Here is a 13,608-nt window from a genome sequence, read left to right on the forward strand (position 1 = left end):
CTCTCTTGCAAACACATGCACTCTCACAATGCACTTTTTAAAAAGTACATATTTCTGATTTTTCTGGATACATGCTTTTCTATTCTTTAGATTGGCTTGCTACTGTTGGCAGGACGTTACTCATGCTCTGTGTTTTAGTATTTCTCAAGCACATAATTTTGTTTAAAATGCTAAGAGCTTATATTGACAATCCAAACAATAAAGTGCTTTATGTGACAATAAAGTATTTTTTTAAAATATGACTGTACACTTTGCAAGAATGGAAGACTTCTTGTAGAACCATATACCATTATTGGAAGCTCAAAGCTCTGTCAAAGCAGATTCCCTATTTCAGTGGTAATTAACGCTTCCCTCAATTTCAGCCTACTTGCTCCCTCCCAGCAGAATTTGTAGAATTAGAGGCCCCTTAAGGCAGCGGTTCTCAACCTGTGGGTCGCAACCCCTTTGTAACAATGAAAATACATCCTGCATGTCAGATATTTACATTAGGATTCATAACAGTAGCAAAATTACAGTTATGAAGTAGCAGTGAAAATAATTTTATGATTGGGGGTCACCACACCATGAGGAACTGTATTAAAGGGTCGCGGCATTAGGAGGCATTGGGAAGGTTGAGAACCACTGCCTTAAGGTCATCTGCTTCTACCTGCTCCTTAGTCTCCAGCATGGTTACAGAGTACTGGCAATAAGGGCTCCACCATGGAATCCGGCACATGGTAAGTGGAGATTTCACTATGGGTTTCTTCCTCCCTGCTCTCTTCCACTTGCCCTGATTCTGCCACTTTCAACATGTTCCTCTGAAAATACAGAGATCACTTCCCCTGTCTCAGGGATTCATTTCATTTCCATTTGCCTTATGATTAGATCGACTGTATAATTTACAGTCCTAACCGAGGTACCCTTGAAAGTGAAGGGACAATCTAAACAATTATGGCTGCCAGAAAAAATAGGTAATAAAAGGTAATTAAAAAAAACTAGGTTGGCTGCGATAAATGGGTCCTGTGGTCACCCTACTTAGGATGCCTTGTGCGTTTCAGAAGCGACCACATGCTGATAAAGTTTTGCTGTTGGTGGCTTATCTTCATGGGTGTCTTAGAATCTCCTTGTAGGTTTCATCCTTTTGAGAGGACAGGGTTTACTTTCCTGACCTGCTAAAGCCAACCAGAGATTAATGGAAGCCACGGGAGTTATAAACAGTCTGAATTTCAGCCTAGCTTTTGACCATTTTTCAAATACTTGTTCTCCATTTCTCCCATTACCAGAAAGCCAAGCCATTCCAGCTCCATAGGGTACCACTCAGAGTATAATTGAGGTTTGAATAAACAACACATGTGGCTTTTAAGATTAAATGAATATTGTTTGACATACAGTACACTAGAGTTGTTTTTCATTTTGGTTTAAAAAATTGGTTAAAATTACATCTTGTTGCTTCTCGGAATTAACTAGAATCCATCTGTCTCCATTAGAATCACTGTTTTTTACAAAAACCTTGGCTGAATGAAAGAGGCTCCATCTCACTCAAGATAATTTGTCCAGTGAATCGGGTGGGGGGAAGCAAAAAAACAGTTTTTTGTTTTTTTTTTAGGGTATTGGTGCTTACTTTTTCCAAGATATAATATCTAAGGCTGTAAACAGACATACTTATTGTCAGCTATCCAGACAGATCATACCTAGGCCTAGAGAACCACTTACAGCCATAGAAAATATCAGCATCTAAGAAGATAATTCTGATTTAAATATGGTTTAAATTAAATAGAATAACTAAATGTTGAAACCTTTAGCAGCTACATAATAGAATACTGAACCTTTAAGAATGCCATTTTGCTGACTTTGAAAGCTTGAAGGCAACAGAAATATTAGCAGTTCTGTGTGTGTGTAATAAACTATACATTTACATATAATTTATATACTGTATATATATAGCGCACACACACACATACATAGATGTGTGTATGTATTTATATACAGGTTAAGTATACCATCTGAAGTGCTAGGGACCAAAAGTATTTCAGATTTCAGTTTTTTTCAGATTTTGGAATATTTGCACTATACTTAACTGGTTGAGCATGTCTCATCTGAAAATGAGCATTTCCTCAATTGAAACATCATGTTGGCACTCAAAAAATTTTGGATTTTGGAGCATTTCGGATTGGGGATACTCAATCTGTGCTCTCTCCCCCCATATATATAAATAGTAAAGTAATTTAAATTGCACATGAACTTTATGTCCACCCTGTATATAATGTGTGTGTGCATGTGTGCGTGTATCTATATATATGCAATGACTTTACTAGGTTTTAATGAGGTGAAATAGTTCAAATTTAGGTTCACATGCCTGTCTGCAAGAGCTCAAGTTTCCAAATACAGATTGCAACATATTAATCTAAATTTGTGTTACTGGGTTAATCTGCTCCCATGCTTGATACTGACTTGCCGCATTGCTTTGCCATCTTACCTCTCTGATCATTTGTAATAGGGACTGTATGCTTCTATGATGCTTTAAAATTCTGACTGGAATATAAGTACTCTTTAATTTAAGAGCCCTTTAAAAACTCTAGGGTCTAAATGCAATAAGTTGAACTTCTCAGAAGGCCATACTGAGTAAACATTTCATGTCAATACCAATCATTAAATCTACATTTAAAAAGAACATTTGATGAAGGGAGCTAGTCTATTATTTTTCTTTCGTAATTTGTTTTCTCTCTTTGGATGACTTAGATTAGGCTTGAAACCACATCCTATTGCTTTTACATTTTGTTTTGCCGTTTGATGATGACTCTTATCTGCTTTCTAGTCTTCTCTCTGGTCCCATATTTTATCTGGCTCAGACCCACTACTGCCTGCTACAATGGGACAAGTAAATCTAAGTTCATCCCCACTCAGTCACTCTAAATGACAGTCTCATTCCCCAGTTCTCTAGGTTTGTAACCTGAGAGTCACTGTATACTGTGTTCTCCTTTGCCTGCCTCCTTCATCGTCAAATCTTACTTCAGGGTCCTAACATTTTCTTTGCATTTGCGGCATTCTGATTCATTCTTTCTCTATTACTGTGCAGATGCTTATAGCCTATCAAGTATTACTAAAGTGGCTTCCTGATTGGCCTGTTTGATTCCAGTTGCTCCCCAACAAGTCTATACTCCACTGCCAGGATAGCTTCCGCAAATACCGTTCTTACCATAGAACCCCTACATAAAAATTGGTAATAGGATCAAATGTGAATTCTTCAGCCTTTCTATGAAGTCCATGCAGCAATTATTTACCACCTCTATTTACCTCAACAACCCACCCCACTCTCTCCTTCCCTCCCAGATGATGCTACTACTGCTGGTCCAGGGAGCACATTGGAGAAGCAGTGATCTAGGAAATACAGAGGTAGTCTAAGATGTGCTCTTTCACTTCAACGGATTTACAGTCTCTCCAGAGAGATAAGGCTGGTCCAGGAAATATTTAAGAGCACTATATATTGTGCATTGTTTTATAATTCATTCAACAAATATTGAATGAGTACTAACTACGTCCCCCCACACTGTTCTAGGTGCTGGAGTTACATCAATGAACATGGTAGACAAAAATCCTTGCTATCATGGGAATTTTCATAGGGGAAAAAAGGCAATAAACGAAATAAAATACCATAAGATGTAAAATAACAATAAGTGCTAAGAAGGTGCTAAGAAGGAAGGAAAATCAAGAGGGGAGATAAAAAAAATATCAGAAGGGGGGTGGCGCCTGTGGCTCAGTGAGTAGGGTGCCAGCCCCATATACCGAGGGTGGTGGGTTCGAACCCGGCCCCGGCCAAACGGCAACAAGAAAAATAGCCGGGCGTTGTGGCAGGCGCCTGTAGTCCCAGTTACTCGGGAGGCTGAGGCAAGAGAATTGCCTAAGCCCAAAAGCTAGAGGTTGCTCTGTCTCTAAAAAAAAAATCAGAAGGGGTTTGGAAGTTGAGATACAGTCATCAGAGAAAGCCTCTTAGTTCCATCTTTTGACAAGTGTTTATTGTAACTGCTATCATCAGGCACTGTTATAGATGATGATGATTCAGCCATGAGTAACACAAATAATGAACCCTGCCCTTACAGAATGGACACACTTACTTGGGAGCCAGTGTTTTGGAGCTTTTGGTGTTAAGTGTGACAAACTCACTATTTGACTGTAAATGGCTACTTCTTTCTGAGCCTTGGTTTTCCCATCTATTGTCCAGCTCTGTCAGTTAGACAGTTGTGATTGAAGTCTTCTACATTTTTAAGGCTTCAGGATGCTAAGTCCTTTATGCAGTCAGCAACGGTAAAGGGTTCTCCATCCAAAGAATGGGTCACACAGACCCGTAGAAATGTGAGTCAGGCAAAAATACAGGGGAGCATCTTAGATATTTGCTATGTAAACACTCTAATCATGGCAAATTTTACCTTAACTTTTAGATCATGTCATAACTTCTCAGAGATATAATGGTGAATTTCACAAATTATACAGACCAAATTCTTAAATCTCATTGTCTAGGGGTAGTTTAAATACAAGTTAAGTATGTGCAAAATACTTATCCATCATGGGAATAAAATAAGTAAAAGTGACAATGATATCTTTATTAAGGTGGAAAGTGATTATTTTGACAATTCTGGATAATCTTGCTAAATAGTCTATTTAGAAAGTGGCAACTTATTTCAGAGCTGTTTTGAAAAATGAGGCACACCCAGAGAAATCTTTGAGTATCATTTTTTTTGAAGGCGGCCACAGAACTAAAATGGCTTGAGAACTTTGGGATCATAGTACCAAAAATGCTAGGTCACAAGGGTGATAGTTTTTCCTTCTGTGTATGTGTGATTCTTTCCTTATTTCTTTTTAATAAACAGGGGATGGAGAACTGTCATGGGAACATTCTGATGGTGATATCTTCCGGCAACCTGCCAACAGAGAAGCAGTAAGTGTGAATAGCTCAAATAATTCAACACTTCAAGAACATTAGGCCAAGCCTGCCTCTCCCCATGGCTACTATCCCAGCAAATCCAAAAAAGGGCCGGTTTCTAACATCAGTTTTTTCCCCTTTCTCAGAAATTTGAATGACTTCATCACCAGCCTATAACCTTTTAAGTGCACTGTATAACTAGTAACTGGCCAGGACATGTACACAAAGAAACCATAGCCCCAGCTGTTCATTTAGATCAGAAGTTGGTACCTTTTCAGGGTGACTTGCCATATCTTTATGTCCTCTGTTAGTAAGGTAGATCATTATACCCCTTATCTTAAATGATGAGGACCCTCTGTGGGGTTGTAAGGTAAGCCCACACCACCACTTTTAGTGGGTGCTTTGGACATATTCACATAAATCCTTCCCCAAGCCTTAAAATCCCAGACACATAGTTGTGAGAGAAGATAGCAGTTCCAATTTTCCTCCCTTCACCCTGTGACATCTCACTTATGTTCTCAGCACATGCCTCACAAGTAGGCATGTCTCTTTGTGTAGCAATAGCATCTTCTGTCCATTTTTATTTTGAAGCAATTAACAAAATAGAATACCCCTCTAAAAAACACAAACCTAAGAAGAATTATGCTTTAAACTTCTTAAAATCTGAAAAGGAAATATTATAATTCAAAAAAACTATCATATTAAAAGACTGATAAAAGTGTACAAAATATACAGCGGTGATCATTGCACACAAATACACGTTCATCCCACCCTTGTACAAAAAAAGGTGTACAGGCACATTCATTGCAGCATCGTTTTCATAAGAGCAAGGCAAATTGAGACCACCTAAATGCCCGTCAGTAGGGCCTTGGTTAAAGATACCCTATCTGTAGGTTATTGTGCCCTTGTTAAAAAGAATGTGGTACATCTAAATGTAGTAAGGTGGCTAGAACGCCAAGACATATTAATTAACAAAACAAAGTGCAGGATAAGATTTTATGTCATTTCCTTATGCAAAAATTTTACATGAATGTATATAAATGCATATAAAAAGATCTGGAAGGTCACATTCCAGCACATTAATAGTGATAATTCAGAGGGCTGCAAGTGAGCAGAAGGAAATATAGACTTTGACTTTGACTTTATGTCTTCCATATTATTTCCTGTTTTTCCATAAGCATCAATTAGTTTTGTAATAAATATAAATTATTCTCTAAAACCGCAGGAATTAGTGCTCAGCAAGCATTGGATATGAGGCAAGAGTCTAGGGAATTACAGGTTTGGCCTGAAGATACTGAGGGTGTGAGGAAGGTGTTGATGGGCGATGCAATAGAATGACTGATACAAAACTGTTTCCAAAATTTGGTGAGTTATCTCAATTGATTGTTCACAGTCAGCTACAGATTGAACTCCTTGTTCTTCTATTCTTTTCTTCATTGTCATGATTGCACTTAACTAATCTGAGAAAGTAAAGAACGATAAACTTTACAGTGTTGCTGCGGTTGGGCTTCCTGGTCATCATACAGGCCACTTCTGACTTTTATATCCCCAGCTTGCTAACACCTAAACAAATAAACAAACAAACAAAAAAAGGCAGTGAAATGGAATAATTTCTATTTGCTTTACTCTAGCAGTATGGTTTTCTGGACACTGTTCTTTCTAAATGAATGGAGAAAAAAATGAAGGATGGGTGGAGAACAGTACTCTGGATATCTCAGAAAAGCAATATCCTGCAAGAGAGGGTAGGCTGCTCAGTTTCCTGGTTAATACAGACCAGAGGAAAGATTTCTCCATCCAGCTCTATCTACTTTATAGGAAGTGAGATTCCTTCCAGATCCTGACAGGAGATGATGTCAGTCTTAGTTGTCTGTGTTGTGAGTTTCCTCTTTTTCTCAGCCCCAATTTTTTTATTATGGTAGGAAGTTGAGAATGGCTTAATTAGTGGCTGTCAACCAGATGTCATTCTGGTCCAAATTGAGGGCTCAATCACCTCACACTATATACCTAGCCTCCTAAGAAGCCCCACAGTATGCACTGTGGCCACCTCAGCCATCTTGCTGGTAATGCTATTAATTAGCCTTTCTTCTTGACTTTTTTATGGTGCCCCCAATTACATCCCTTGTCTTTCAACTTCATTGTTCTTCCTAAGCTGCTAGTGAAAGGGCTGGACTTAATCCAGTACTTCCTGTAGCAAAAGAGGTCAGATGCAAAATGCAAGGCCTTGAAATAGTTATTGATTTTCAAAGGAGTTTAAGACCTATCTTTAGAAACAAACATTTAGGCCTAGTCGACCAAAACAGCCAGATGGTTCCACTTTATTATAAATATTTTCCTTTGTTATAAAAGGATAGATACTGTGGAATATGATTTGAATAATAAATAGCATCAGTAGTAATGGAAAAATATATACCTGACACATAGTAGGCACCCAATAAATATGTGTTGAACAAATGGGTGTATGGAAGATGGAGTGAAATGTGTGTGGTGTGGGGGGTGGCAAGGGGCCTTTTCATTAATTTTAATTCACAGGTATTTGTCTCATATCGGACAGAAATTCTAGCCTAATATGAGAAGACAGTAGAATCCTCCTGAAGATCCTTTGCAGGCCCACCTTCCTACGTGGGGAGGGGAAAAAAAGAAGCCTTAATAACACATTTCCTATCCAGTAGATTGTTCTTTCTGTAAACTTATTTATAGGGAACCATCAAAACCTCAGTTCAACAGAAACTCAGCCGATTGGTTTACTTTGCCAAACGGTCTGAAAACCATCAGTTTACCAAGTTTTACGAAGTACACAGGAAGGGGAGCCAGTGGTTCAAATATGATTTCTTTGTAAAAACCCAAAACAGCTTTTGTTTGATTTCCAGGTCATAATTTCACATGAATTGGTGTTTGTGCCATGAAGCCGGGAGTGCGTGGGGGTATGTCTGTGTGCATGTGTGTGTGATGTGTTATGTGAGGAGGGAGAAGTGGGCACAGGGTGGAAAGCCAAAACATGAAAGACAGCATAATTTTAGTTTGGACAACAGCCAAACTCTGATTTTTGCCCCCAGTATATTACATTGAAATCAACCATTAGAAAAGCTAAAGAGTTTAGGACAGAAGCAACATGAAACAGACAAAAATCAGTCTTTTGTTCACTTAGAAAAATGGTTGGGGAAGGAAACTGGCCTAAGTGTCTTTCAGCCAGGGACAGTTCCAGGTTAGTAGTGACTAAGGCACAATGTTGTCATGACTGTGTACATTACAGAATACATTCTGAAGACACTTTTTAAATTAAACATTTTATTCTGAGATTGCTGTAGATTCACTTGTGATTGTAGGAGGTAATATAAGAGATCCTCTGTGACTTTGCCTAGTTTCCCCCAAGATGGTAACATCTTGCACATCTATAATACAATAAATATCACAACCATGAAAACCCTTTTAAGGCCTTTTCTGGATTCTAATGTTTTCCTGTCTCTGCCAATAAAACCCTTGTGTCTTAGACCATAGAACAAGTAAGGAAGAAATTCCTGGGGAGCCTCTACAATGGTGGGGATTTTCTAACACCAGAAAAGAACTGTTTTAGAGGCACTTCACAAGCCTAAAATGTTTTCAGTCTTTCAAGTAAGTAAATAAAGAAAAAACATGAAGAAAAATAAAACAAAGCAAACCTATATTGTTATTTCTAACTGGTTTTTGACCTGCTGTCTCAAGCAGCCAATTTGCAGCTGGTTTTTAAGATAAGCTCTGATTTCACTTACAATTCCGGGGTGTTAATGCTTTTTTTCCCCTTTCCTTTAAGTGACACAGTCAGAATGGCCCCTGGTAAACCTTTTTTCTTTAGTTTGAGGGGGTGACTCTGAAAGAGCCATTACCCTTAAATAAAAATCACATACCATCCCCTCCACTCCAGGCTTCAAAACAGAAAGTCCTTTATGCCAGTGATTCTCAACCTTGGCTTCAAATTAGAGCCTCTGGAAGGATATATAAAAATCCTGATGCTCAGGCTGTCCCCCAGACAGATTACTTAAGAATCCCTAGGAGTGGGACCCAGGCATCAGGATTTTTTCACATCTCCCTAGGTGATTCTGGTGTGCAATCAAGGTGGAGAACCAGTGGCATATGCACTTGGGAACACTCCCTGAAAGAACTTGTATATCTGAAAGAACTACTCTTTGAAGAAGCTTTTAGTCAAATTTGTGTGGACCACTGTTTTGACCCGACATTTTCTCCTCCACTTTCTCCTCCTGACCTTCATCCTTCTTCTGTTCTTCATCCCCCTACTTCCACCCTCCCATCATCTCCAAAATTTCAACCTTCATTGTCATCCTGAATAAATCCCCTCTTCTCCTGACCTCAATTTCTCTGTCTGTAAAATGAAAACTTCAAAAGATGAGGTTCTTGGCGTCGGTGGGGGCAAACGGTCTATGATAGGGCCTCTCTGATCAAAATCTCTGAGATTTGGGGGTTTTACCTTGAATCATTTTCCTACCCTTGTCATGTATGTAGGGTCTGAGTCCCTGGTGCTAAAGAATAGCCTTTCATTTTGTGCTCACCATCATGAGTCAGAGCACTTCCTGTACTTGCAGCTTATTCTGGGTCAGTGATCTCCCCTCTCTGATTCTGTGCCCGGCTAACACTTTCCTTTTAGCATCAGGGAAGCACCAGTCAGACTATATTTTCTGTGCTCCTTTGGCAAAAATTTGCAAACTCCAAAAAGGATAGAACAATCTGTAATGGCCTTGGTGGAATCTGAGTGATGATAGTAGAAAAAGACATATGAACCATTATGGGCATAAGTAATATTTGCACCGAGAATCCTGTTCATGTGCATGATAAGAAATTGATGCAAATTATTATTTGTGTCAATTTTTATAGCAATGCACCAGCATGGGCTCTTCTTAGAGATAATAATGTTCTCTTTCAGAAGTCTAAAAAAGGTCCTCTTACTCCAGCTCCTGTTCACTCTCCCTTTCTCCTATCAGTGCCCCGTTCCTGCCAGGAAAGCAATAATACTTCCCAAAGCTAAATTTGCAACATGTGTGTCTATAGCACATAACTTTAATCAATGTTTTATGAGATGGTTGCATCAGAGGACCCCATAACTATCCTCCCAAGGTTTCCCATTATTTATATTACTAAATATAAAGTTCTTCCATTTTAATTGCCAAAAAAGATTTTTTATTGGGTTCTCCTCCTTCACCCCTAACAATTGCCAATTGCCCCCAAAACACAATTAATGTTACTTGGCTTTAAGCTGTAATGTTCCACTCTTCATTCATTCTATCCTCCTCTACCCGCAAACTTCCTCAGATCCTGGGAGAGGCTCTAGTACAGCGGTTCTCAACCTGTGGGTCGTGACCCACAGGAACTGTATTAAAGGGCCGTGGCATTAGGAAGGTTGAGAACCACTGCTCTAGTAGCTCAATAGTGAGCATATCATGTATCTTGAACCCTTGTTGAAAGAGCAATGATTGGATTATCTGTACTATAAGACTCTTAGCTTTCCTTAGGGAGCATAATTTCATTCATTCAACAAGTAGTTAATGAGTACCTTATAAATGCTAGGCACTGATCTAGGCATTAGAGAAATACCAGTGAACAAAACAAAGTCCTTGTTTCTGTGGGGCTTATATTCTAATATTGTCATATGCTGTCAAATATTCTATTTACAAAACGTCTAGGGTATCTGTTCTGTGCTGTGTGATCCTGTGCCATTGCCTGTGTTTTGAGTCTCTATACATTTTATCAAGACTATACTTAACTCTCACTTTTTCCTCCTATCTGGTTCACTCTACAGATGATCAGCGTTCAGTGCTTTGAAATACAGCTCTGATTACATTATTTCCCTACTTAAAAAAAAAAAAAAACCCTCAAAACCTCTACATCCTCACCTCTATTGCTTACCAAATAAAGTCTTTGCCCCTTAGCCTGTCATCTTAAGTCCTCCATGATCTGGCTCCCACCCATTTTTGGAAAGTTATCCTTCAGCTTTTTCCTTTTATGGACTCTGTGTTCTCTCTTACACCTTCTCAACTTGGAAACCTCTGCCTGGACTATTCCACACAAACTCTGCCTATAAAAAGTCTACCCACCCTTTGTGGCCCAAGTTACAAACCCTCCCTAACTGGAAACTCTCTTTTCCTCCCGAGTTGCGCAGCACTTTTTACTTCCCTGTGGTCTCTATTACACTCTGCCTTGTGTTGCAAACTACTGTCTTAATTTTTAAACCCCACTATGAGAGTCTTTGGAGCAGGAAGAACACTTTAGCCTTTTCAGTTGTTTTCTCCTTCAGAAGTTTGTCTATGAATCTAGTCTCACCTTTTAGAAAAAGATAGAAAAACCTCAGCATCGTTCCAGTATTGCTTTTACATGATCACATCCCTGCTTCTGTTGGTATAGCCTGCAGCTAAGATCAGAGCTCATCACTGTTAATTTAAAATCGTCAAATGTCTTCCCAGTATATATAACTGAACCTCTGCCATCTCACTGGTGGATTTCTTCGACTGAATTTATTCTGGTTATTTTTACAGAGACATTCTTACCATCGCTCTCACTATGATCCTCCCCCAAGCCGACAGGCTGGAGGTCTGCCCCGCTTTCCTGGGGCCAGAAGTCACCGGGGAGCTCTTATGGATTCCCAGCAAGCATCGGGGACCATTGTGCAAATTGTCATTAATAACAAACACAAGCATGGACAAGGTAAGGGACATCCTCCCTTTATGCACTTCCACATTTTGGTTTCATCGGCCCCGGTCTTAAGAAGGCTGGAGCTAAGACAAGACTCTTTCTCTGACAAAAATCACACATTCAGACATGGCTTGCTCACTTTCAAGTCCGCAAAATGAGTATGGACACTTAGGGCTTCCCTAAATGCAGCCAAAAGAACATAGTTAAGGCAGGCCCCTTTGCTTGTGAAGCAGGCTCTAGAATTTTCTCACTTGACCCCGAAGGTTGGAGGCTGTTTCGGAAAATTTCTTTTCTTTTTTTTTTTTTTTATATGTCACCCTCAGTAGAGTGCCATGGCGTCACAACTCACAGCAACCTCAAACTCTTGGGCTCAAGCGATTCTCTTGCCTCAGCCTCCTGAGTAGCTGGGACTATAGGCGCCTGTCACAACGCCTGGCTATTTTTTTGTTGTAGTTGTGACTGTCGTCTTTTTAGCAGGCCCAGGCCAGGTTCGAACCCGCAGCCCCAGTGTATGTGGCCGGCGCCCTAACCACTGAACTACGGGGACTGAGCCTGGGGAAATTTCTTGAGAATTTAACAGAATGAGAGGTTATTCATTTTTTCGTAGGCCTCCAATATTCAAAGGCACTCAGTGCCAAAGACTTCTGAAACTCTTTTCTATACCTTAGAAATAGCAGTTCTCTAAGAAGAATATGTTCCAGCTCCATCCATGTAAACATGAAAGAGGTAAAGTCTCCATCTTTCTTTAAGGCTGGATAATATTCCATGGTGTACATATACCACATTTTATTAATCCATTCATGGATTGATGGGCACTTGGGCTTTTTCCATGACTTAGCAATTATGAATTGGGCTGCAATAAACATTCTGGTACAAGAATATGGGGAAGGGGGAAAGGGAGGAGGGGGAGGGAGGAGGTGGGCGGAGGGAGGGTGATTGGTGGGATTACACCTACGGTGCATCTTACAAGGGTACATGTGAAACTTAGTAAATGTAGAATATAAATGTCTTAACACAATAACTAAGAAAATGCCAGGAAGTCTATGTTAACCAGTGTGATGAAAATGTGTCAAACGGTCTATAAAACCAGTGTATGGTGCCCCATGACCACATTAGTGTACACAGCTATGATTTAATAAAAAAAAAATAGAAATAGCAGTTCTCACACTTCAGTGTACCCCAAATTCTCCTGGGGCTCTAGTGAAAATTATACAGTAGAACCTCCATACTTGACCACCTCTTACATTAACTACTCCCTTAAGTTGATATAACTTTCATAGACCAGACATGCACCACATGTACATGTCAGTACACTAGGCCTAGTTCCTTAGGTTGACCACCTCTGTATGTTGACCAGTTTGTCACAGTCCCTTGGGTGGTCAACTTACAGAGGTTCTACTATATATTCCTGGCCCTACACTCAGAAGTTCTGGTTCAATGAATACCATAGGAGATTACCCTTAAAAATGAGTAATCCAGTGAAAAATCCAGAAACCACCTGGCTGAGCATCAGGAAGAATGATCAGGTTAACACTGACATGTAGGCCACCCAGCCAACTGATTAGCTGCAGCAGGCACCTGCGGACATCCATGGTCCTCATTTCTTTTTGCATGTAATTCTCTGGCTTCCACCCCCCTAGTAGCAGGGATGGGGGGAAGAGAAATTCAACTAAACAATTGACTGCTTGTTACTTTTTTAGGCGTCCTGTCAACCAGCTTATAGAAGCAAGAGCTCAGCTGGTTCCTTTTTATGAAACCACAAACATGTTTTGTTTCCTTTAAAGGGAAAACAAATCAAAGGCAGTTCTCTGAATGGGTTAAAAGCAATCAATTATTAAACCAAATGATTGAATAACATGAGTGAAAAACAATCCGTTACAAAGAACTCCTACCATAAATCTCAACAAAGGTAGTGAAACCAAAGCTAGTTGATCACATCTGTTACTAGTTAGATGTAAATTTCAGATTACAGATAAAAAAATAAATGCTTTTGAAACTTACAGGCTTAAAAGACCATCCAAAATAAAACTTTTAAT

The 13,608-nt window shown here is 39.5% G+C and overlaps 1 protein-coding gene across 4 annotated transcripts in view; it reads left to right on the plus strand.

Annotated features, from left to right (window-relative positions):
• The window catches only part of CHRDL1 (chordin like 1), a 144,064-nt gene that overhangs the window by 113,786 nt on the left and 16,670 nt on the right, over positions 1-13,608 (plus strand). For all 4 annotated transcript variants that reach the window (XM_053580764.1, XM_053580766.1, XM_053580765.1 and 1 more), the window contains exons 7-8: positions 4,845-4,912; positions 11,416-11,584. In XM_053580764.1, the coding sequence (XP_053436739.1) occupies positions 4,845-4,912; positions 11,416-11,584 (237 nt within the window). The remainder of the gene's footprint in view (positions 1-4,844; positions 4,913-11,415; positions 11,585-13,608) is intronic.

Source organism: Nycticebus coucang, chromosome X (assembly GCF_027406575.1).
Source record: "Nycticebus coucang isolate mNycCou1 chromosome X, mNycCou1.pri, whole genome shotgun sequence".
Classification (NCBI taxonomy): domain Eukaryota; kingdom Metazoa; phylum Chordata; class Mammalia; order Primates; family Lorisidae; genus Nycticebus; species Nycticebus coucang.